This window comes from Somniosus microcephalus, chromosome 17, assembly GCF_052327205.1.
Source record: "Somniosus microcephalus isolate GS21.2 chromosome 17, FLI_Smic_1.0, whole genome shotgun sequence".
NCBI lineage: Eukaryota > Metazoa > Chordata > Chondrichthyes > Squaliformes > Somniosidae > Somniosus > Somniosus microcephalus.
Genome location: NC_141003.1, coordinates 28,795,712 through 28,822,458, shown reverse-complemented (window position 1 = coordinate 28,822,458; position 26,747 = coordinate 28,795,712). Strand labels below are relative to the sequence as shown.

The window sequence follows — 26,747 nt, the reverse complement described above, 5'->3', positions numbered from 1 at the left end:
TCACAAAATGTTAGTACAAAGCCACACTCAACCTCATCCTGCAGTGCCACTCATCACATTCCCATCACTCTGCCTTCCCTACCCTACTCCTGCACATCCTTACTCACACAAACTTACCTTGCACCTCCACCCATCCCTCTCTATCTACATTATCCATCTACTTCCCCATCTCACTAGCCACCCCTCACACTCACCGTCATCATAGTGCAATCATACCAACTAACAACACACAAGGGTAGGCACTTGGGTGTTTTATGCAATGTTCATGTAAATTTTCTGGTAATGTGTTGTCAAACATTGAAATCTATATTTTCAACACATTACCTTATTGGAAGGATCTGTGCTCATCTCTGGAAGTGTCTTAGTGAGTTCCAGTGAATGTTGAGCCATAACTTCCCCCCGCCCCTAATTGTGATGAGTGTGAAAGGAATGGCTTTGATATTGTAGGGATGCTTTATAGTGTTGGTGTGGGGTGGTGTCAACCTGGTGCATCATGTGGCAGCCAGGGTGTACAGTATCAAGTGAAGTAAATCTGGTCAAGGTGAGGCCATCGCTGGCCTCCCGGGCAGCAATGTTGTCCTGAGTCCTGCACAGCATCAGGTGATTGCGGAGAAGGTTGGTATTGTTGTTGGTGATGTTGATGTGCCTGGTGATTTTGGTGTTGGGGCTGATTGTGGAGAGATTCAGAAGACCAAGGTGTGAGTTTTTTCAAGGGCACCGATGTTGCTGGAATAGATGGCAGCTGATGTTGAGATGACAGAAGCGATCTGTCAATGGTGAGAGAGCTTGCTCCAAGGAGGTGACAGTGGTTAGAGAGTTTACTCCAAACACTTCCAAACTGCAAACAGCTCAAAAGTGTCTTCCAAGTCCTGAAGGCTGAAGCTTCTAACATTGGAAAGTGAACAGCTGTGAAATGGTATCTTTGATACCATTTTTCCAGCTGTCACCTATTCACAGCAATGGGGAGACACAGAGAACACGACCTACTTACCTGACATGATGTCCAAACATCGGGAACCTCATTAAAAAAGTGGGAAAATAGAATAAGGCTGGCAAAATAGTAGTTAACAAGCGTTTAACAAGCAGTTAACTATCTTAAATCACTCCCCCGCCGCTTGGTGTCGGGTCTGTTCTGAAATCGCAGACCCGACACTTTGGAAACTTACATGGAGGCGGATTCGGAGCGGGTTCCCACCTGCTGTCAATCATTTCGATTTTGACAATGGACCCGCCTCCAAGCCCGCACTCAGAGCGCCGGCAAATCTCAGCCCAATGTTAATTCTGTTTCTCTCTGCCCAGAAGCTGCCTGGCCTGCTGAGTATTTTCAGCATTTTCTGTTTTTATTCCACAACCATTAACATTAGCCACGCAGTGAACTGGACCATGAGATAGCATTAAATACGGGTTCCTGACCCGCACAGCTTGAGGATTGTTCACCAGAACTGCACGGTTTCTTTCCGGTGCCAGTTATCTTCTGATATTGTCGGATATTCCCACAGGGAACACAACTCCAAATATATCCTCTTTTTAGGGGATCAGGTCGTTTCCAGGCGAGTACTTGCCTCAGTGGTAATCAGTAAATAGGCGACTGAAAAAATATTTTCCAATGGCTTTTTTTTAGTACGGAGTAATTCTTACAAAGAAAATGTTTCAGTCACTGCTAAGAAAGTATGGCGTCTCGATTGTTCAATAAGTGCAGCTGATTTCTGCCCCTATCCACACTCAGATATCTACTGACCTGACAATTGACTAACCGATGGAAATCAGCCAGGCACAGGTTTGATTAGCTCAATGGGGGGGACGGGGAGGGATGGGGGAGCAGGGGGTGGGGATGGGGCGGTGTGGGACTCTGTGATCCAGTGCTCCCAACAGTGAGCAGCACTCCCAAACAGCATACCTCAGGAATTCGCAGGTGTGGGGTTTTGTTTATTCATTTTTATGGGATGTGGGCATCACTGGGAAGGCCAGCATTTATTGCCCATCCCTAATTGCCCTTCTACCCTCCAGAAACACAAACGCGCACGTACACAAACACATACACATGTACACAAAGATACGCACATGGGGATATACAAACACACACGCAGGTACACAAACAAAAGGGGACAAATTTTCCAATGCAGGCTGATATTCATTGTTTTTAAAAAGCACGTTTTACATTGATTTTACAAAACTGGTATGTGATGAAAAGTGGGTTTGACAGTGTTTAAACTATTTTCTGTCACCATAGAGCAAATATTTAGATATAGTAGTAAATATTAGGCACTCACGAGACCCAGAGACTTAAAGCTATGAGTTTCACAGAATTACTCTTAATCCTGTGTCAGTACTTCTAACCCGTAACCCATACTTAAGTGTATGTGGGTGTCTGGAAGTGATATTGCACCATTGTGTAGTATCTCAAAGGAAAAGAGCATACCAGTTCTGACATTGTTCTGTTCCTTCATTGATAATGATCGCCTGTCCATCTGGAATGCGTTGTCCCTCATGGACACAGACTGGACACAGTGTTGGGTCTATGCATTTCTGTGAATTTTCCTCCAGTGTGGTGCCTATAAGTTATTGCAACAACAAAAAGATGATGAGGAACATTGCTGCCAATGGTTTGTCAAACCAATCCCTTTAAAGGCTTAAAAATGTATCCTCAAAGCCAGTAATGTTTATCTGAAAACTAAACAGCTACAAAAACTATTATTGAGTTCAACGTCTTTTTTTAATTTCTGCTTTTCTGTTGATTATTTGATTATGCTTGTTTAACTAGTGGGTCTTTGGGAAACTAAGGAGATACTAAGTTTGCTGGTGTGAGGAATCTGAACCAGCACAGACAGTTCGCGTTGAAGCAGGTCATGCTGATGGTTATACTGTAGGGTACATTTCTTTAAGATTGCAGGGAAAATAGGGAGCATCCTTGGATCTGGTATGCTCGCTTCCACGCCTGATCCTTTTGTCGAGAAAGGCCATGCTTTGAGAGCACAGCCTCACAAACTTTACCATTGTATCTCCAATTACATGATTTCACTTCCCTCACAGTTAAGCCTCTGGACTTGGATAAGAAACAACCTTTTCAGCACTACAGATGCGCTGGACGGAGGTTTTACAATCGAGATGGAAAAATCAACCCATAAGCACTTTTTACCAACATAGTGGTGAATTTAATTGTGCAAGAGTTACTAGACAAGGGTGAAGCAACAATGGGCTTTGGTGCATCTATCTGCGCGGTAACCAATTATTATCTATTCTGTTCTCTCCACAGAACAAAATGAACCAACCAAACTCTATAAGACACCATATCAGAAGATGCTCACACAATCACTATTGTTGTACCAACAGGATAAAGACAGAGCCACCTGCAGCTCCACAATTTATTGAGTTGCCAACATAGAACAACTTGCAAAGCATAGAGGAGTTAGGCACCTTCACCAGCTGATGACACCCAGCTCTACCACTACGTTTGTCACGTCCCCTCTACTGGCTCTGTCAGGTGGCTTGTCTGACATCCAGTCTTGAGTGAATCGCCATCACCTTTGCCACACATTCTGTAATCTCATCAGCAATCCCATCCCACCTCCCAGGCCAATGTTTCAGGCTGAACCAGAATGTTTGCAGCCTCGGCATTCTATTCAACCCCAAGCTGAGCTTCTGACCGCATATCCTCTCAATCATGAAGACCGTCTACTTCCATCCCTGTAACATTGCCCACCTCTGCCCTAAACTCAACCCATCTGCTGCCGAAACCCTTAACTATGCCTTTGTCCCCTCAGCCTCAACTATTTCAAAGCTCTGCTGGCCTGAGGGTCCAGTTCGGGTTGTTTATTATTATTTGAAATTATTTTCCAAAATTATTATTTCAGCCTCATTATAAAAGGTGCCGATGGGCACACTTGTGGGATTTTTCAGGAGACAACACCATCCCTGGAGTAGCCGGCTTTCTCCAGGATTACCGGCCTCTACCAATTAGGCAGGCACCCAAGGTGAATTGCTAGTGGCCTGGCTGACCACAGACAATATTAAAATGAGGATAGCTCCCCTGACCTGAATACTCTGGCAGAGTTAGGAGCAGAGGTCGGGTTCATCTCAATGATAACACAGGGATATCAGGTCCACAGATGTACAGTCCCCAAATCGGCATCTCGCAACAAACAAAATGTTGCCCAATGTGGTTCAGTCCCCGTCACTTATAGCAAGCGTGTTGGTGTTAACGCGATTAGACTGCTATAGGCATTTGATGGTGTATCGTCTTTTGGGGACAGCGAGAGAGAACAGGAACAGGAAAGGTCCGAGGCCGAGATTGAAGCGACTATTTCGCCACAAGAAGGTGTGATTCTCTCCAGAGTGAGCATGCACTGCCCTATGTCTGACCACGTCCCTCCAGAACTGATCACACTACTCATCTCCAACATTGGGGGAAACCCCATCTCCTACATCTACTGGGTGATGAGTGAGGTCTACAACCCTGATGACCACAAAATCTAACGGAATAAAACCTGCTGAGACCCAATAAAAACAACAGGCACAGACACAGAATGATCCATGGAGCAATTTAAATAGAAATATGATAACAAAGTGGGAAAAGCTTATTGAATTGTCTGAAATAGCTGGCACGCTTAATACGTTATAAGCTGCGTCTTTGCAGTGGAAATGCTTGGTACCATTTGCCTGACATAGGTGGCTGGTCATGATAAGTGTGGACTGTGTAAATGGTGGGGACTGTACAGCAATATTTGAGGCCATCCTGCAGTCAGCAACATTTTGGAAATGCTGAATTTTGTCTTCACGGTTGTCTTCCAAACTAACCTGCAGGACAATATGCATGGCATCCTTCCACACACTTCACTGGGCAGTCTTCCGGTTCGGGATGCTGGCAGGTTCTAGGGCAGGCAGGCGCACACACGTTGTATCTCCACTCACACACGTATTCTGCTTGTCCACCGTTCAGTTCTTCACAGCTCATTGCTTTGGTGTGCAAAAAAAGAACACTTTAGTCGACAAGATTGTACTGTAGCTCAAGAGTGTACCAATACTTTCACTCACCTGTCAGAGTTTACAATGAGCTTTGTCTGTCATAAGTGTCCACACAAACAAAATTGCAACATAGGGTACATTTGGCAAATCTCTATTCCCAGTGTGTAGAGAAATCGCAGGCATAGTCCTCGAGGTTTTCTGTTCATGGGGACTATGAATTCCTGACCTGCACACCTCATGAGGGAGGCTCAGCAACAGGAATCCAGATTCATACATTTAACCTTATTTGTTTTAAAGGAACTCTCCTTATGAAATGTGTGTCTTTGTGATCCAGCAGCACCTGTTTGCGGGGTGGGGGGGGCGGGGAGTGGTGAATATGACTATGGCAAAAATATTCTCCTTTAAGACCTGCTGGGTAAATTGGGGTTAACAGAATTTTAACTGAATCATTTATCACAAAAATTGTCCACTCCATAGCTGGATTAACAACTCCTTTGACATGTATGCTTGTTTAAAAGGTTCATTCGCTATTTACAAAGGATCACTGTTATAGATGCATTTTAATCCACTACTATTTTTTTTATTACTGCTAATAAAGTCACATTCTCAGCAGGTACAAATTTCACAGCGGCTTGTACCCGCAACTTTATTAGTGGAAAATATTGTTCTTTGCCTACATCAGTCCATAGCAGAATAACCTAAAACACACTTTAGGATAACAAACAATTTTAATTTTCTGGAATATTCTAAACCAAATGCGAAATCCTACTTAGGTTACTTACGACACAAATTGGCTGCCCTCCATTGGACAAGAACACCATGTTGAGCACATTCATGTGCATAGGCTGCTATAGCATTGCAAAGACAAAGGCACTCTCCAGTGGAGTCACATGAGCAGGTGTCATACACACAAATCTCCCAGAAGGGTTGAGGGTCGATCTAAAAAAAGAGCAAATATAATCAGTAAGTATTTATCCTTAGCTGACCTCTCTTTGGTTTTTTTTAAGTTTTACTTTTTCAAATATGGTACTTGTAGTCAGAGAACCTCTCCATCCTTTGAGGCCAGAAGCAGTGAGGAAAGCATTGGGTAACATAAAATAAGGGGAACTCTTATCACTAAATCTGTTTTATACCGTTGGATTCACTGGAGTTGGTCTCTTTACTACTTGCTCAAGCCTGTGCATGTATAAGTTGCAACTGTTTTCTGATGACCCATATGCTTTTTCTGTTCCCTCAGCAAACTTACTGTCAATCAAGTTCTAGATTAAACCAATCATGAATGCTGAGGTTTTTCTAACAGTGTTCCCTATCAGATCAGACTCTTCCTATCCATTTCACCCTTCGTCCTCGCTATCTACATCCTGCAGAGTGTATAGAGATGTGCTCATGCATGTAATGGGTGATGTGAGTCACACAGGGTGCTGTAAGGTGCCGCTGGATTCCATGACACTGGGACTGGTAGGGGGCTCCTGTGGACAAGCTTACAAAAACAGAAAAGGATCTTTTATGTTTCACTGAAAGACACCCATTCAAACAGCGCTACATGGCAATATACCGTGTGCCATCGTGTTATGCTTGAGTGCATACGTGAAAGCTTCACCGTGAAAGCTGCTTGACTGTTACCTGGTAAGGAAGCATTAGTGTGTATTAGTATGTATGAGCTGGAGTTCCTGCTCACTGACCAGCTGAACATTGATAGAGTGGCCACCTTTTCAGTTCATGTATGCCATGCCATTGTGTCCAGGGGTCCGACTGGCTATATGGGTGTCATCGGACAGCTCAGACTTTGTGAAGTCCAGTAGAAGAATGAAATTGGACAGTTGTGTCATTTTGCCATGCCAATGAGCAGGAGGCATAAAAATTGAGTGTGGAGCTGTCAACAACACCCCTCCCTGTGGTTCAGGCTGTCTGCACATCTCCCTGAAGCAGATGACACAGTTCTACAACTGCCTTTGTGCTAACCAGAGCCTGTGGAGGCAGTTTCCCTTGGTCATTGCCAGTTAAGGTCTGCCAAGACATGCAGATATGTTTGGTGGCATAATGGCGAGTGGAAGCTGTGGTGCCAGTTCATTTCCTGGCATGACTTCATTGACCCTCTTCCAGCATTAAAAGCTGTTGTTGGGGCACCATATTTAATGTAAAATATTTAATCTTAAATTGCTGTGATAAAATTTGGCTTAAGAGTTCCCTGCCACACGTGTGGGACTGCTGCTTGGCTTTAACATCCGCTTTCAATGGGTGACTTAAAACTGGGAAGCGGTGAGGGTGGAGGGTGGGGGGTGGGGGAGGGGGGCGAAGAGAGGAGCTGCAGCTGAGACTGCAAATGCAGTAAAATCAATATCCTAGTGTAAATGGGTTATACCTGTCACTGAAATCACCAGTGGAAAACATGGGCTGGCAAATAATGCGGCACACACTTGGTGCAGGCAACTCATGGTGAACCAATTTCAGAGTCCCTGCTTACCAGGATCAATTACCCTGCCGTCCCAGAATCAATGCTGTCGGGACTGTTCCCGCACATGGCAATTTTTATATGTTAACTCAGTTCATTAAAGGTTTCGGAAAGGAATCTTACCAAGTGTGCACAGTCACTGAACAGGCTACTTTTTATGATGCCACATGAATTTTCAACTAACGCTTGCTTCAAACTATTTCCGCTGCATGGAGAAGGTGTCTGGGAAGTGGAATAAGATCAGAACAAATGTTTAACTCAGGCAGACAATGTAACACAATGTTAACTGACCAACACACATAGCATAGATCGAGAAGTTACCTGAAAGGCATCTGCACACAGATGTTTTACTGTCCATGAATTCCCAAAGTCAATGGGTTCAATCTCAAGTTGATTGCCGCTGCCCAGCAAATCATTATTTTCATTTCCATCAAAATTACCACACAATCCACAGACTTTACCCTGGTGGTGGATTTAAAGAAGGCAAATGTAGGTTAAATTTCCTTAAATAAAACTACATTTAGCATGAATAATTTCAGTTGAAACACAACAGTACATAAGTATTTCTTCTAACCCTTTCATAGTTGTATATCATAGTGGTATGATGGTAAATCATGTTAATTCTTAAATATTTCTTGGCAGGCATTATTGTTTACAAGAAACATCAAAAGGTAAAGACAGTGCCAATTCTAGAATTATTTGTAAAAGGGGTAAAACGGTGATAGTTAAATCAAAGGAATAGTCAAAGATGGGAAAAGGATTAAAATAGCTTAACATTTCATTGCTTTTGCAGGTGGCTTCTTCAGAACCACCAGATTTAATACCCTGAAGCTACTGACTGTAAGAGCAGCAAAACAACGAATTGTACTATTTTATTCTTTTTATATTGTCTGACCTTTGACTTTATTACATAGAATTACATTAAATGCACAGCACAGAAACAGGCAATTTGGCCCAACTGGTCTATGGTGGTGTTTATGCTCCACATGAGCCTCCTCCCATCACAACAGTGACGAGACTCCAAAAGTTCTTCATTGTCTGTAAAGCGCTTTGAGACGTCCGGTGGTCGTGAAAGGTGCTATAGAAATCCAAGTCTTTCTTTTTCTCTGGGTAAAGAAGTCTTTCCTGAATTCCCTATTGGATTTATTAGTGACAGCTTATCTTTATGACCCCTAGTTTTGGAATCCGCCACAAGTGGAATCATTTTCTCTATGTCTACCCTATCAAACCCTTTCATAATCTTAAAGACCTTTATCAGGTCACCCCTCAGCCTTCTATTTTCCAGAGAAAAGAGCCCCATTGATGTAACTACATCTATAGAAAAGTACAAGGAGTTCCCTGACTGTTCCCGCCAACCTGAAAGTGTTCTGTATGGTTGACAATTGTACGTAGCTAACTGAAAGACCACTTTCTTTTAGCACATAAGTTTTTTCCAGTTTGTTACAGTCTGATCCCAATAACAAATGCTACAGAAAAGAAAGAAGGCAATAAATAAGGAAGGGAGGAAGAAAGGATGGGAGAAGGACGGATGGAAGAAAGTAATCAAGGAAGGGAAGAAAGAAGGATGAATAGATGGAAGGAAGAAGGGGAGGCAGGGAGGAAGGAAGAAACCAGGAAGAAATCAATCAGTGAAATGAACTCACCATGTACTGGCCATGAAGTTGAACAGAGATTCGAGTGCCCTTGTCCCATATTATAGAAATCTTTTTACCCAATACAATTATGTAGTAAAGACTGGACTTGAGTATCTGCATGTCTTTTTCATTCTTAATGGGCTTGTTGATAGTCACCTAACCAAAGAAGCACATGAGTCAAAACCATATGTGAAAAAATGATATTTTTAAATGTTGTGTTAGAAAGGCACTTTTAACAAAGCCACAAAGAGTAATTTACTACACGACTCCAAAAGCTAACAAGGATCAAAAAGATATGGGCAAGTATTCCAGTCTGAATTGGCACGGTGTTCCCATCACATACCTCGCTTCCAAACAGCTCCAACTCTCCTCCGTCATATAATACAGTGATGTCTTTCGAACATTCTTCCCCTGGCAAGCCACAGCCAGTGTGTTCCACTAATATGCGAAATGTCCCTTCATTCCCACCACAACTATCCTAAAAAAATGAGTAAAAACTTCAAAAGACGATGAAGGAAGCAAATAAACTGTTGAAATGTGTAGCTATGAGTGGTCCTTTAAGATTTTCACAGGTATGGAGAATTTGGAGTAAAGAAAGTTCTTTAGTCAGGCACAGGATTTGAGGATTGGGTGGCAGAGTTAAGAGTATTATAATAAAATAGGAAAATTAGGAAGATTTTTTAAAATAAGAGATTGATTTAATTAAGAGATTGTAAAGTCTGTGGGTTGTTTAGTTAATTAATACACAGACTCCAAGAGTAACTTAAAACAGGACTTTACTATTCGAAGGTCAGGGCGAATCTGCCCAATAACTCCTGACACAGCACTTATATACCGGTGTGGTCACCGTCGGTATTACAGTATACAGAAGCCAACAAAGTAGTGCAACACCTAAAGTAGTTCTCTTAAAGGTGGACGGTTACATACAATAGTTCTCTTAAAGGTAGACGGGTACATACACTACAGAGATTACCAGTGAGGGTGGTGGAATCGAAACCCATGTCAAGGTTTAATTCCTGTTAGTTAAAGGGATACAGCGGCATTAGCTCTAGAATCGCAGAAAGGAAACTATTGGGTGGTTTGGAAGGGTAGGCTAGATGTACCAATGGTTTCTCCTACCCAAATCATTACTGTGCTGCTATGTTTTTCAAAAGCTCAGTGAATTACCTTACAAGGATAAGGGCATGAGAGTAAATTGTATGAAAACACACTCCCAATGCCAGGAGCACGTATTGGGAAATCCCCATAATTCTCCATCCATTGTGAGATGATGAGAAAGAGCCTCAACGGGGGATGTACTTCTTACCTGGACCAGGACATACTGGCATTTGCCTGGGAATGTATACTTCAGACCATCGAAAGTTATGTAGTGGGCCTCGCCGACCCCAATGCAGGTGCCATCGCAGGCCTTGTCAGTGCAGTGCCACTTGCGATTGAGACACTTGCTGCAAAAACAAACGGCAACAAAAGCTAGCTCCTAATTTCAATGAATACTGTCAGCCATCTAGTCCAGAATAAACAGTTTGCACTTGATTTTGAGGCTGGAACAAAAGGTCAGTCAGTAAACATGTTCCTTCCTCCCAAGTCTGGGATCACTGAAATCAGCAGTTGTGTCCCACCACTTAGAAATTAGAACATCGCACACACAAACACAGAAACAGTGCATGCTAGCTTTAACCCAAGTACCATCAAGTGTGCCTCAAGTTACATCAAGTAACTCAACACAAGCCAAAGACACAAGTGGTGACCTTCATACTGTGACTCAGTTCCACACTATGTATGCACTTATCCTCTCAGTCACAGGAATGCTGTAAAAAAACACTTACCTAATAACAGTCCACTCCCATATAATTACTGTCATGAATCGCAACTTCTACAAGAAGTAACTCAGGAAGTACTACTGGATGGCCAGCTGAGGGCGCCGTTCGAGGAGTATAAATACTTGGGCGTGGGCCCAACTTGGCCAGAGACAATCTGGAAACAGGAAGCTAGTGACTACTAACTAGACCTCCATGTTTTGTTACAAGTCGATTAAAGCCTTGCTTTATGTTCAACTAAGTGCGTAGTGAGTCTTTATTACATCAATTTAATCGACTTGTTGTCGTCTCCATGCTTTGGGTGATTCGGAACAACCAGCTGCAACTCGAACCGCAGAAAGGAACTTGGGCAAGAAACTGATCCATCATGGGAAAACTCCTTAGACCCGCTCATCTCGACCTGGACCCGAATGCACCTGCGGCAGCGAAGGTATGGAAGCATTGGTTTCGTACCTTTAGCAACTTTCTTGAAGAATGTGGGGCGGATGCCCCTAATGAGTTACGAATGCTTATTAACTACGTATCCCCCCATGTGTATGATTATATTGAGAACTGTATAGACTACGACGCTGCTATCGAAATTTTACAGCAGCTATATGTCAAGTCCCCGAATGAAATCTTTGCTCGACACCTACTGGCCACAACTCGGCAGCAGCCTGGGGAATCACTCGATGAATTCCTCCAGAAACTTCGCAGGCTCGGCAAAGATTGTAACCTTAAAGCGGTTACAGCTGAACAGTATCAAGAGGAACTAATCCGCGATTCCTTTATCAATGGGATTGCGTCACCTTTTATACGTCAGCGCCTGCTGGAAAATAAAACCCTCAATTTACGGGCTGCTTATGACCAGGCGTGTTCCCTGGACTTGGCCAAGAAGAATGCAGACACTTATCTCCCATCACGTGCACGGGCGGCGGCTATCACCTTTAATGAGTCTTTCGATAGGTCTCGGGCGGATGCCCCCGCTGATGATGACTCTACTCTAACGGGCGACGACCCTACCCTAGAGGCCTTCGCTGATGACGACCCTGCCCTAGCAGCATCCTGGCAATCAGGGAGAAAATGTTTCTTTTGTGGAGGTACGTTCCATTACAGAAAATTTTGCCTGGCTCGTAATGCGACCTGCAATCATTGCAGCAAGAAAGGACACTTTTCCAAGGCATGCTAGTCACGGGCCTCTGCTAACAAGAAAGGCCGCTCCTCTAATGTATACCGGTCAAGAGCTCCTGTTAGCTTCACAGCTGCTATCTATGGAGCTGCTCCTCCCCCAAGAACCACTGCTAAGGCTACAGCTGCTGAAGGAAAAATTGCCCCTCCTCCCTTCACAGCTGTTTTTCCCCAAAGTTTGTCCCATGCAGCTACGAAGGTTTCAGTAAATGGGCACACTCTATGCACGCTAATCGACTCCTGCAGCTCCGACAGCTTCATTAGTAAGCGGGCTGTCAGCAGGTCAAAACTGCGCATTTATCCCTCGGACAGGGAGATTGCAATGGCTCTGACGACTCTGACCATCAATTCTTCTGGCTTCTGTCTTGTCAACCTCATCCTCAATGGCCGCACTTATCTCTCCACCCGGCTCGGAGTACTGGAAAACTTATGTAGCGATGTGCTTCTGGGACAGAACTTCCAGAAGCAGCACAAAAGACTCACTTTTGAGTTTGGAGGGTCGAAGCCGGAGCTTACCATTTCTAAGGTGCCGTTTTGTGCGCTCTCGGCAGCCTTACTCGGTGAGCCCTCCCTGTTTGCCAATCTCTCCCCCCGCTGTAAACTCATAGCCACCAAATCACGGCGCTTTAGCCAAGACGACTGAGCATTTATCGAGGCAGAAATCTCTCGCCTTTTAGCCGACGGTATTATCGAGCCGTGTTCATCTCCCTGGCGGGCTCAAGTCGTCATTGTGAAAAACCCTTTAAAACAACATAAGAAACGTCTGTGTATTGATTATTCGCAGACTATTAATCAATATACCGATCTGGATGCCTACCCGCTACCACGCATAGATGACATGGTCAACAACCTTGCCAAATACAAGGTATTTTCAACCTTCGATTTAAAGAGCGCGTACCATCAGGTACCGCTGAAAGACTCTGACAAAAAGTATACGGCCTTTGAGGCCAATGGTCAGCTTTATCAGTTTCGTCGCCTTCCATTTGGGGTCACCAATGGGGTGGCCGTCTTCCAACGGGCAATGGATGGCCTAGTCCGGCAAGAGAACTTGACGGATACCTTTCTGTATTTAGACAATATCACTATTGCCAGCCATGATCAAAAGGAGCATGACGCCAATCTTCAGAGATTTTTTGACGTTCTCCGTCGTCACCACTTAACGTTAAACGAATCCAAATCGGTGAAATCGGTGCCATCAGTGAACATTCTTGGCTATTGGGTGGGCAACGGTGTTATTAAACTGGACCCAGAGCGACTTCGTCCACTTCAGGAGCTCCCTCCCCCTATAAATCTCGGCTCTCTTCGTCGGGCACTTGGCATGTTTGCTTATTACGCAAAGTGGATACCTCACTTCTCCGATAAAATACAGCCCCTGCTTCATGCGAAGTCTTTTCCATTGGAAGCAATGGCTATTTCTGCCTTCAACCTCCTCAAATGACAGCTGGAGAAAGCCACGCTTCGCTCCATTGACGAAAATCTTCCTTTGTGGTCGAATGCGATGCATCGGAGGTGGCGATCTCGGTTACCTTGAATCAAGGTGGTCGACCCGTGGCATTCCTATCCAGAACCTTGCAGGGTAGTGAGCTCCATTACCCCCCCCGTCGAGAAGGAGGCTACAGCCATCATCGAGGCTGTACGACAATGGGGTCATTTTCTTGCTCGGCGTCATTTCACGCTAACTGACCAGCGCTTCGTGGCCTTCATGTTGGATAACCGGAAGCGCACGAAAGTCAAAAATAATAAAATTCAACTCTGGAGGATGGAGCTGGCCGCCTTTGGATATACTATCTGTTACCGACCCGACAAACAGAATGTGGCCCCAGATACCTTCACACGGGCATTTTGCTCTTCAATGTCAACGTCTACTCTGGCGGATCTGCATATGGACTTATGCCATCCTGGCGTTACCCGTATGTTGCACTTTGTGCGCTCCAAAAATCTACCATTCTCAACGGAGGACATAAAGAAAACATGCTCCTCCTGTAGGATTTGTGCAGAATTGAAACCACAATTCTTCCGCCCACCAGGTGGCTTACTCATACATGCAATGCAGCCTATGCAGAGGCTCAGCATAGACTTTAAAGGGCCATTGCCTTCGTTGACGTGGAACACCTACCTACTTACGATGGTAGACGAGTATTCACGCTTTCCCTTTGCCTTCCCCTGTCCTAATATGCTTACCTCTACGGTAATTAAATGCCTCAATCAGGTCTTTTCCCTTTGCGGGACGGCCAATTTTATCCACACGGATTGTGGTCCCTCCTTTATGTCGAATGAACTTAAAGGTTATCTCTCCCAACGTGGAATCACCTCGAGTAAGATGACACCATATCACCCAATCGGCAACGGACAGGTTGAACGATACAATGCCATCATCTGGAATGCTGTCCGTCTGGCACTGAGGTCACGCAACCTACCAGACCAGCAGTGGGAAACTGTGCTCCCCGACGTGTTACACTCTATCAGGTCTCTTCTCTCCACATCCACTAATGTCATGCCTCATGAGCGATTCTTCAAGTTCCGGCGTCGCTCTACACATGGGACATCTCTACCGTCATGGTTGGTGGCTCCAGGCCCTGTGCTACTCCGGAGGTTCGTCCGGTCTGCCAAGAATGACCCTCTCGTTGACGAGGTGGAGTTAACAGAGGTAAACCCCACGTATGTGCACGTGCGGTACCCTGGTGGCCGGGAGGCCACCGTCTCGCTCAGAGATCTGGCTCCCTGCCCAACCGGTCACACAGGCCTGAATGATGAAGGATCCCACGACGATGATGTCAACACTCCGCACCCCTATGAAGATGACGCCCTACCTGGGACATCGAGGGATCTGCCGGCAGTGCTACCGGATCAACTCAGGGAGCCGAACGCTCCCCGTAGGATGGCCACCCGAAACCAGGACGCCGGACAATCTCCGGCTACGACCCAGGATGAGGCCAGCTCTGTGCCTGTGGGGACCCGCACCAAGAGTCATGATATTCTCAGTCCTCCACAGGACGATCAAGGCGACACGGACTCTACCGACTTACCGGTACGGGCCAAGCGACCCAGGGACCAGGACACGGTTCGGGGAGATGTGCCTTCCGGTCACAAGCAGAAAGCTAAACGACTACGGCTATTTTTGGTCCGCCTAGTCCGTTAAAGGAAGACTGAACTTTCAAACCTTTTAGGGAGGAAGAATGTCATAAATCGCAACTTCTACAAGAACTCAGGAAGTACTACTGGACGGCCAGCTGAGGGCGCCGTCCGAGGAGTATAAATACTCGGGCGTGGGCCCAACTTGGCCAGAGACAATCTGGAAACAGGAAGCTAGTGACTACTAACTAGACCTCCATGTTTTGTTACAAGTCAATTAAAGCCTTGCTTTATGTTCAACCAAGTGCATAGTGAGTCTTTATTACGTCAATTACTATGGTCTAATGCCATTCACATACGCAAATCTCAATTTAACCTTTTGTAGCCCTTTAAGAAAGCAAGAATTGACATCTATGTAGCACCATTCACATTCTCAGCACATCCCAAAGAGCTTCTTCGCCAATGAGTTACTTTTGAAGTGTAATCACTGTGGCAGACAAGCATGGCATCCAATTGGCACACAGCAAGGTCCTACAAACTGTACGGGAAACTAGTTATGAGGAGAGACCTATGGCACAGGAACTATTTCCACTGAAGCAGAGAAACCTCAGAGGAGATTTAATAGAGGTTTTTTTTAAATAATGAAGACTTTTGATCAAAGTGAATAGGGAAAGACTATTTCCTATGGTTGGAAAGTCAATGACAAAGAGTCATGAATTTAAAATTATCACTAAGAAAGTGAGGATAGAAGTTAGGAGAAATGTCTTTATACAGAAGGTTGTTGGAACGCTTTGGACAGGGAGTGGCAGAAACCATTGCTCCTTTGAAGGGAAAATTGGATAAAGATTTGAAGCAGAGAACAAGGCCATGGGGAGGGAGAGCAGGTTAGCTTTGCAATGCTGTAGCAAAGAGCTGGTACAGACACAGTGGCCACATGCCTTCCTTCTGTGCCACAAACTTCAGTAAATTAGGTACTTGACCTATTCATCTGCTTTGTTTGTGGGATGAGTGTTGGGCAGGACATTAGGAGAACTCTCCACTCTTCTTTGGAAAGTGACTTCGGATCTTTTACATCCACCTCCACAGGCAGATTGGGCCTTGGTTTAATGTCTCATCCAAAAGGCGCCTCCAACAGTGCAGCACTCTGCCAGTACTACATTGAAGTGTCAACCTACATTACGTACTCAACTCTTGTTTAAGCCCACAACCTTCTAACTTCGAGGCCCAAATACTATCATCAAACCAAGTACTTTAATTACGTGCAAACTCTGGATTCCACGGAACTCATTTCAAGTAGGCAGTGAGTTTAGCATCACATTAGTGTCAGACAGTAAGTAGCCACCAGCTATATTCCACTTTCTACCTACAGCACATGAAATTCTCATGGCTATTTTATTCAGATCCCTGGAAAGGCTGTGGCACTCACTACTGCTGCCAATATTCCACTATATAATAAATTCAACCCAACAACACTGCTCTGAGTTAGTTTAAAAAGAAACAGAAATGGTTGAAATCTTATCCCAAGTGGGGAGGAATGCCAGCCATTCACTCTCTAATTATAGGCAAGGTTTGAAGTATTTAAAATAAAAAGTACGTGGCCCTAACTTTCCAGCCTGAGCCAGATGTATCCACTTACCTTCAGTGTCAGCACAAGCCAAGATTTCCAATGTAAAATGCGTGATTCCTATCAGGTCTGAATTTAAATATGTAACTAAAGCTCGGAAATGTCTGCTGACATAAGTGCGTATGTCAACAGAAATTGTTTGTACCGGGGCCGGAAAATCACCTGTTCCTCCACTTGCTTTCTGCCAGGTCAGCGCTGTGTATGAAATCCAAGTCCTGGTTCCCTGCCAGTGGTGATACTGAATGTGTGAGACCTTCAGTAGTGATGAAAATCTCACTATCTGTACTGATTGCTGGTGGAGCCTGTCATTTTCCCACTTTCACCCGTAGCACATGCAGTGCACTAATCACACCCACAGGCTGGGAACTGATCCCTTGCACTCCTGGACCTAGAAATTTGAGTCGGGTGGTGGCGCAAAAAGGAACTAAATATCAGGCGCTGCGTATAACGGGCGGCCGATCCGACACCGCCTGCTTGGTGCCACCACCCGAGACGAATTTCTAGGCCCCGATCTCTTTTTGATGCCACACACTTGTAAGCTCAGGGATTTGCTTTCTCGTCTCTCACTGTATTTAATGGAAGAGGATGGAGAAGGGATTTTTTCCAAAGTGCATTAATGGCACCCTTGTGATAATATGATGGGTTACATGGACAGAAAAAGCTTTCACTCCATCACAGCACAGTTTGCAAGTAATCTCCAGCAAACCAATTTATTCACCTACTTTATGTCATGTGTCATGATGTTGGTGCCATTTCCCCTTAGTACCAGTGTATTGGCTCTCATGCCAGCAGCTTCCTGCTCTGCCACCAACACTTGTTCCTCCTCACCAGTACACAGTACACTTGGCACTTCCACCTCAAGCTCACTCGCCATGAAATCTCCTGGAGTGGTTTTGATTGTCTGAGGGGTTTGGAGAGAAATTTTCCAGAGTAGTTTCCCCTTATTGGCCCTGTTTTTTTTTCCCTCTGTTTTTTTGCCTCTCCCAGGAGATTATGTGGCTGTGGAGGGAGAAGAAGGGAGGGAGTGTTTAGTCATGATGCCCCGGCCATCAAGAGTGTGGGGCAGGCTTGACGGATCAGATGGTCTTTTCCTGCCCGTCAATTTTGTATGTTGGTATCTAAATCCTACATGGTGTGTAGTTGTGCCGGTGTGTGCAACAGTTGGTGAGAAGCCTACAGGCCGCGGTGAGGTTTTGGCTACTTGCTCCAGGCCAATAGTGGAGTCGACAGGCCTACAGAAACTGAAGAGAAACATACCTTATAATAATGGCACCAAAAGACTTATGCATAGATTTCCCTCTGAGCAGTGTTGGTTCAGCCAGCTGGCAGAGCATGTCAGCCGGTGGCACGATAGTCCCGCCAGGAGGCCCGGCCCTCGAAGTGAACCGGGCCTCGTTACCATAGAGCCAGCAGGCTGCAGGTGGAAAATGAGAGCCCATCAGCTCCACGCCGCTGCGGCAGTGGGAGGCCTGGCTGGAGTCAGTTCTTGGAGAGTGGCGGGGAACCTGCTGAGCAGAAGAGTCCAAGTTGTCATTGCGAAGCACGGGGGAGCGTTCTTGCTCCTCCCAGTCCCACAAAAATACAATTTTGAAAAGGTTTTGTGGTGGATAGAATTCAATATCTGCAAAGCTGAGGTGGTATATTTTAGTAAAAAGAATAAAATTAATCATTATAGTTAGAACGGTAGAAAGCTAGGTGCTGTGGAAGAGCAGAGGGATTTCTGAGTGCAGGTTCACAAGACATCAACATCTCAAATGGATAAGGCCATCAAAACAACTAATAGATTATTGGGTTTTGTGGCAAGAGGTATGAAATATAAAAATCAAGATGTAATAAAGAATCCATATAAAACCTTAATAGGACAGTTGGAGTTCTGTGTGCCGTTTTGGCCTCGACACTGTAGGAATAATGTTAAGGCAACAGAGGGAATGCAATACAGACTCACTAGGATGCTGCCTGGAATGAGGGAATATGAAGACTTGAAAAACTGAGATAACAACAGAAAATGCTGGAAAAACTCAGCAGGCCAGGCAACATCCGTGGAGAGAAATTAGAGTGACGTTTCGGGTCTAACCCTTTTTCAAACTGAGGCTGTTTTCATTAGAACAGATGAGGTAACTTGTGCAATTTGACAGAGATGTTAAAATTATGAAATGATGGGACAGAGCTCATAGGCCTTTTCCAGTAGTTGAGGGGTCCAGAAAAAGGGAACATAGATATAGGACCAAAAGCAAAATACTGCGGATGCTGGAAATCTGAAATGAAAACAGAAAATGCTGGAAACACTCAGCAGGTCAGGAAGCATCTGTGGAGAGAGAAACAGAGTTAATGGGGCAGTAATTCCTCCCCAAACGCGTGAGTACGGAAGGGGTACTCACACGTCTGGCCGGAGGAAATGCCGGTTTTCAGCATGCACAGCGCATGCGCTGAAAACCGGCATTTCCTCTCCTCTAACCCAAGAGGTGAAGAGGCTAGCGCGTGCGCTGTAGGGGGCAGCGCGTGCGTCTTGGATTTCCTCTGTTTTGGGGGATTTGCGCATGTGTAAAGGCCTCCGGTCTTTACGCTTGTAAAAAGCACACGTAAGTATTTATTTTTACAGGTAAGTGGTGTTTTAGTGCAATTTAGAATTTTTTTTTCCACAGGTTTATTATTTTAAAGAATCTACAATAAGGTAAGTTTAGTTTTAGACCCTTTTTATTAAAAATTTATTTTTTTCAAAAAAAAAATTATTGTTTAAATTATTTTTTTAAACTTATTTATACTTAATTTAATGATTGGGATGTTTTTTTAAATTTTATTTAAAGTTTAAGTAGTGTTTTGGGGTGCAGTACTTCTCATGAGTTTGACAGTTCTTACACTCAAACTTATGAATGAAGTTTCCCCTCCCCTGATTGGCTGAACAGTGCTCACCTGATCCCAGCCGGCAGATCGCACTAACTACGCCGCTGGGTCAGGTTAGCACAGCGCGCCGACATCAGAACCTGGCCACTGAAAGGAAATCCACTGCGGGCCAGGTTTCAGATGTCGGCGCGCCGGGTGAGTGCACATCGGGGGCTTGCACGCGCGGCAAGCCCCCAACACCAAGTTCTGGGCCATTGTTTCAGGTCAATGACCTTTCGTCAGAACTGACCTGCTGAGTATTTCCAGCATTTTCTGTTTTTATTTAACATAGACATAAGATAAGTGTAAATGATTTAGGACAGAAAACAGGAGAAAGATCTTTACTTGCATTGGAGGCAGTTCAGAGACGATTCACTAGGTTAATTCCAGAGCTGAGGGGGTTGACTTATGAGGAAAGGTTGAGCAGGTTGGGCCTATATTCATTGGAATTTAGAAGAATGAGAGGTGATCTTATTGTAACATATAAGATACTGAGGGGGCTCGACAAGGTAGATGCAGAGAGGATGTTTCCCCTCGTGGGGAAATCTAGAACGCGGGGGCACAGTTTTAGAATAAAGGGTCGCCCTTTTAGAACTGAGACGAGGAGGAATTTCTTCGCTCAGAGGGTCGTAAATCTGTGGAATTCTCTGCCCCAGAGAGCTGTGGAGGCTGGGTCATGAAATACATTTAAGGTGGAGAGAGACAGATTTTTGTAAGATAAGGGAGTGAAGGGTTATGGGGAGCGGGCGGGGAAGTGGCTTTGAGCCCAAGATCAGCCATGATCTTATTGAATGGCGGAGCAGGCTCGAGGGGCCAAGTGGCCTATTCCTGCTCTTATTTCTTGTGTTCTTATGTTCTTATGTTTACACAGAGAGTTGTGAGGCTGTGGAATGCATTATCGGGGTTAGTGATTGAAACAGAGACCATGGCCGGAATTTTCCCGTTGCCACGCGTGCGGGTTTGGGGGCGGGTCAGCAGTAAAAATCCCGGACATAGCCAGCGCGTCGTGAACCCGCCGTCATCCCGCCCGCATGCAAAGGTAAAAATGCCGGTCCATGTCATCATTTAAGAATAAGTTAGATATGTGGTTGAAGGAAAGGGGATAAAGGGGTCTGGGAACAGGGTGGGCACATGGGATTAGGACTACAGCTCATGTGTAGGATAAACACCAACATGGACTGGTTGGACAGGACGGCCTGTTTCCATGTTGTAATTTCAGCCTGACAACAGTTTCAGATGTAAGTTGCAGCTTGTATTTGTGCCCTGCTGTGAAGTTATATGCAAGATTATATGGCTGCTTTGGATGGGGCAACAATAAAAGAGTAACCGGTTATGAGGGAAATAATTGTAGCATGTAAACTGGGGCAGCTACTCAACATAGAAAGTAAATCAGGAGCAGGACCTTGCAGCATTCTTTAAGTCTATCTTCTTGCACATTTGAATCAAAGCCCTTGGATTCTAGCAGCACAGTTCACCCAACCAGCTATCTGTCAAGAGGTATTTCGCTGCATTATTTTGATTAAATATCAGTGAATCCTGTGGTGCATGGTCCAGAAGCCTCCATTGTCCAGGAATTTGGCAGCTGAAAATCCCTTCCCTATCGTTGCAGGCGGGAATGCAGCTGCTTGAAGCCTGCTCGAGATCTTTAAATCAAGCTCAGATGTTATCCTCATGCAGACATTCTATCAGGCTGCCTAATAATCATGCTCACACTGAATAGGCAAAATATATTGGGCAGAAATGACCATGTGAGTTCAGCCAGGGAAAGTACTCCCATTGCACCACTTGCACCAACTTTATATGTCAGCACAGTGAGTCCCGCCATCCAGCAGAAAACAGCAACAGGCCAATTTTCCAATACTGTATTCCCAGCAAAGAACCACATCCACTGGGAGCACATATCAGGAAGTCTTGGCACAAGATCACCACAATCTTCCATCTGTTAGTACAAGAAATTATGGAAAGGGCATTTCCCAGGGGTGGTTTCATAAAATATGCCTGATCTATTTTTTCTTTTCTTGGCAAAGAATACAAGATTTCAACTGAAGATTTTTCCAATGCCTCCTTCTTACCACTTTTTTTAATCCATAGGGCTAGCTAGTAAAAGAACGCTAACAAATCAATCCCTTTCATTCGTTACTTTGGAGTGAATTTTGCATGTTTTGAGTTCATTTTTTTCTCTGCTAGAAGGACAAACTCTGTAGATTTATGAAATCCTGAGCAGAATTCCATACCTTACAAAAGCTCCCAATTAAAAAAAACTCCTCCTGGATTGACATCGACAACCATACTCTGGGCTAAAAAATGGCTGTGAACAATGTTATTTCCAAGTGTGTAATGCTCTGTGTCTGGCATTTTAATAGAATTACAGTATTAATCCTTTTATGTTAAATGGGTTTATGTCTCCATTAACATAGTGGCGACAGGATTTGAAAGCGAGCCTGTTAAATGCTCGCATGATGACAACCACCAGCAGCGATTTCCAGGCTCGTGTTCTGACAAGTTGCGAGATATCACATTGCCGTTTGACAACAAAAAGCTGTTAGTGGACAAGTGAGAGCTGACAGCGGCTGCTCTCAGTCAGTGGGCAGCATGCATACTGGAACATGTTTTTACAGTGCAGATTAAATAGTAGAAAGGAATTCGTGTCAGGAAAGTGGTGCTGGAGGAATGCTCTGTTTATTAAACAGAAGTCGTGTGGAGACAGGAACTAATGCAGCAGACAACTCCCTGAACAGAGTTAACTTTTCCAAGAAGTTAGCGCAATAAATGTATGAATGTTAGTTTAGTTGAGATCTTGGGACAACCTAGTGAGGGTCGATTTATTGTCATTTTGAGGTTATCTGATCATCTTATGAAAACTACACACTACTCCACAACCACCTCTAGTTTTGTACATTGTATTTATGCCAACTTGCTAAATAAAGTACAGCACAATTGTTTGACAACTAATCATTGTAATGCAATAAACAATTGGCAGGAAATACCAAAACGAACTATTGAAATGTCACGAAACTCAGTCTCACTGATTTACAAACATGGTGACAGAGAATGTGCACAAGATAATGGAACACCTTTTCCTTTACTATTGTTTGCTTTCGCTCTCTGTGATGTCGTTTCTATTTATTGAGGCTGCACCTTTTCCTATTATAAAAATAATAGAACACCACATCTGCAGATGTGTGCATTTGTGATCCCCTCAGTTCTACCATTTCTCAGCCTAGAAGCCTTACACTTTTGAATCCGCACTCCTGTCGCAGAGCCTCACCCATCAGGAGCACACATCCGGAGTGAGGCCCTAATTTTAACCACCCCCACTTGGCGGAAATCGGGCAGGGGAGCAGTTAAAATGAGATCAGTCACTTACGCCCTCTGTCCCACTGCCTTCCCGCTGTGTCCCGATGTTAACCTGCTCTTAGGAAGGCAGCGGGAGCTTTTTTAAATATGCAGGTCGGGTTCCGAAGATGAAATCGGGACATGACTGCAATATTAGTCGGCTGCCTGAGCAGAGGAGCAGTGACAGATTCTCCATCAGGCCAGACGTGCCTGAGAGGGGGATCGTGGGCCAAAAGAGGCCCAGGATGGTAAGTAATTACATTTAATTTTAGGTATCCCTGTGGGCCAGGAGTGTGTCACCAGGAAGCCTTGGGCCTCCCTTGCCCTAGGGTCCCCCCACCCTCGACCTGTCCCGCTGATTGCGTTCCGATCTCCCCTCACCACTTACCTGGGTCCCTGGCTCTGGCCTCCTATTTGCGAATTCCTATTCCCGCCTGATGGCCAGATAGTAGATTTGGCCGGGAGCAGGCAAGTCAGCAAGAAAGGTTATAGTAATGACCTATTTCCCAGCCGTATTTCCCAGCCCCTAAACTTGCTTAAAAATCTGTTCCATTTCCTGCTTTTTTCCAGTTCTGACGAAAGGTCATCGACCTGAAACATTAACTCTGTTTCGCTCTTCACAGATGCTGCCTGACCTGCTGAGTGTCTCCAGCATTTTCTGTTTTTATTTCAGATTTCCAGCATCTGCAGTATTTTCTTTTTGTTATAGTAATGAGGCACTGCCACCATGATCGGCCAGGCCTCCACATCCCCAGACTCACTGGGTTCGCCGCCCACTTCGGGGCTCACACAAACCATGCCCATCCCCTGACCTGAGTGTCAACATTCAATCATACGGGCCATCAAGCCTGGGAATGATCCTGTTCTCACCCATTATTAACCCAGACCTATTTCCAGCAGGAACTGGTGACGATCACAAGACGGAACGACCTCCCTAGCCCAGAGGTGCTTAGGCCCCGAGCACCACCCTGGCTGAGAACACAGCACAGACCCGGGATCAAACATGGGACCTTCCTAGTCTGTAAAACTCACTTGCTTGCTGCATAAACTGGCTGCGAGGGGTAATATTCTGACTGGTGCTTGGTCGGGACCCTTGCCTGCAGCAACCAGATATTGGAAACTCGGGCAAGCATTGCTCATAAATTTCCAACGGTCGGATGGCCGTGAGCAGCGAGTGACCTGATTTCCGATCTGTGCTCTTGGTGGGTGAGGTGATGTACCAGGCATGCAAAGTTAGAAAACTACCTGTGACATAAACATGTCCAACAATTTTTTTGCATCCAACAATTTTCTGGCATAAAATTTGCAATGAACATCAGGTAGTTCCAAACATGTCTGCGTTAATTACAGTAAGTAAAGTGACATTACCAGGTATTGCAGTCCTGCTTTATAGATTCTCCAGGGGCGTATTCTTTGCCATTGTGTTGACAGGGACACATTTCTGGAGAAATGCATATAGTCCCTTCTTGTACCTAAAGCACAGATCATATGTAAGGTATGCATTAAGAGGTTGGTGCAGTGCACTGTTTCATTGTGTGTTCAGGGTTCTCACCTTCCCAGGAGGACACATGCAACCCGGTGTGCATTTTGAGCTCACACAATCAAACTCGTAGTTCTGACATGTCTTCATGCATTCAATGCCTTTTGCTGTAGGGTCGTCTTCTGGGCAATAAAATTCCCTCTTTGGTGGGCTGCAACTTGTGTCTCGCTTGGCTGAAGGAAAGGAGTTTGGAGTTCAGTTTCACCCGGATGTATTTAAAAATAAAAGCTTAGAAGATATATGCCATTTTAGTAATATGAATTGTACCACACTTCCGCTGTGTGGATCTTTATGGACTAAAAACCATAATGGATGATTACTTAGGGTATGAAACTTTTTTTAAAGGAACGTTACTAAGGATTGGGGACATGTTGGGTTAGCTAATACATTGCCATTTCACATCAGAAACCTCGGTTTGAAGATTCCATGTGATTCACAGAAAACTGCTTAGAATTGACACTAAAGACAAAGGAAATTGCATTTATATTGTGCCTTTCATGGCCTCAGGACGTCCCAAAATGCTTTACAGCCAATTAAGTACTTTTTGAAGTGTAGTCACTATTGTAATGTAGGGAACTGGTCGTCTCCTTCACAGAGCGACCACTAGGGTGGTTTGCATGGCAGGGAGAGCTTTTCTGATTGTGCAGTTGAGATACACTGTGCTTTGCTAAGAATCTAACCCATACTATACTTGACCTAGGAATGCTTGATGCTAATACAGGGTGACAAAAATATAAATACATTCCATTCCCCACCACAGACACCTTGTGATCACAAAAATTTTCAAATATATAGTAAATTTATTTTTGACCAAAAATATATGGTATAGTTTCTGAAAATCTTATAAATTTAGTCCTCATAAATCATCACTCTAAACTGAGACTGGATGTGACTGAGAAAAATGTGGGGAGATGAAACTAAAATCCAAATGCACTGTCACCTCCGATGTACCCGAGGTCTCCATTCTTGGCCTCCTCCTCTTCATCTTTCTTTTGCTAGCCCTTGACAACACTGTCCAAAAGTGCAGGGTCAGCTTCCCCATGTGTAACAATGACTTTCTGCCTCTCTTGCTGCTCCAACACCACCAAGGCTGCCACCACACTTTCCAACCACTTCTCCAACATTAAGACATGGACGATCCAAAACTTCCTCCAGCTAAATGTCAGCAAAACTGAAGCTATCCGGCTTGACTTCTGCAAACGTCCACAAACCACTTGCTTTGACTCAATCAACCTCCCCAGCTGCCACCTCAGGTAATCCCAGAAGTACTGCAACTTTGGTGTGAAGTGTGCTGCTTGCTGAGCTCATCTTCCTCCCAACATCCAATCTGTCACCAAGATTGCTTTGTTTCACCTCCAAAACATCATATGCCTCCACCCCAACTCTCCCTCTCTGCTGTCGAAACCCAATCCATCCTTTTACCTTATCAAGGCTCGACTTCTTGCTGGCCTTGATGGCCAACCACACCATTGTCTACAACTCATCCAAAATGTTGTAGGCTCCCTAACAACACCAAGACCTGTGCTCCCATCTCCCCGCTTTTCATCTCTCTGTGCCCCAGCAAATTGATTTGAAGATTCTCCATCCCTGTGTCTCGACAGACACCCTCCACTGTCCCAACACCAGCCTGCATGCTAGTCCCCACTTTCTTTGCTCGACTATCGGCGACTGCTCCATCAGTCACAATACCCCCACTATCTGTAACTCTCTCCTCCAGCACCTCCACCTCTTTCAATTGTCTTCGGAATTCTCTTAATCCTTCCCTCTGCTTTTACCTCCAAACCTTTTCCTCTCCCTTTGTGGTCCAGTTTTTATTCCTTGTGTACTGCCCTGTAAAGTACTCTGAGACATCTCTCTGCATTTGAGTGGCGCTATAGGGGGTATGTATATTATCCGCTCGGTGGTATTGTTTCCACTGAAACATGTGGGGCTGGAGATTGGCAAGCTATTCTATATTAACAGCTCCCTGCTGGTCCTGTGCTTTTTCCAGCTGGCCTTTAACATCCACAATAACTGCTGTCCCACAAATAGTTGCCAGAGTTTAACTAGCAGAATCAATTTCACGTGAATGCACTTTCGTGCATTATCCCAAGTCTGATGCAGATCTTGCATGCTACCTTATGCCAAGTGTAGAAGATGGGTCTTTCACAAAGTCGTTTCTTAAAGGTAAACTCTTTCAATTTTGATTGCTGCAACTGAAATGATCTAAATAGTTACAACATTCAGTGTTCCTCTATCTCCGAGTTTTTTGGAGGCTGAAGAA

At 44.8% G+C, this 26,747-nt stretch overlaps 1 protein-coding gene across 1 annotated transcript in view; it reads right to left on the bottom strand.

Moving 5' to 3' along the window:
* The window catches only part of vwf (von Willebrand factor), a 141,548-nt gene that overhangs the window by 65,396 nt on the left and 49,405 nt on the right, over nucleotides 1-26,747 (bottom strand). Inside the window, exons 18-27 of the mRNA XM_086010148.1 lie at nucleotides 24,497-24,657; nucleotides 24,313-24,416; nucleotides 10,355-10,493; nucleotides 9,392-9,526; nucleotides 9,058-9,204; nucleotides 7,736-7,876; nucleotides 7,538-7,636; nucleotides 5,745-5,901; nucleotides 4,795-4,953; nucleotides 2,420-2,552 (exon numbers count right to left, since the gene is read on the bottom strand). Coding sequence (XP_085866274.1) covers nucleotides 2,420-2,552; nucleotides 4,795-4,953; nucleotides 5,745-5,901; nucleotides 7,538-7,636; nucleotides 7,736-7,876; nucleotides 9,058-9,204; nucleotides 9,392-9,526; nucleotides 10,355-10,493; nucleotides 24,313-24,416; nucleotides 24,497-24,657 — 1,375 coding nt within the window. The remainder of the gene's footprint in view (nucleotides 1-2,419; nucleotides 2,553-4,794; nucleotides 4,954-5,744; nucleotides 5,902-7,537; nucleotides 7,637-7,735; nucleotides 7,877-9,057; nucleotides 9,205-9,391; nucleotides 9,527-10,354; nucleotides 10,494-24,312; nucleotides 24,417-24,496; nucleotides 24,658-26,747) is intronic.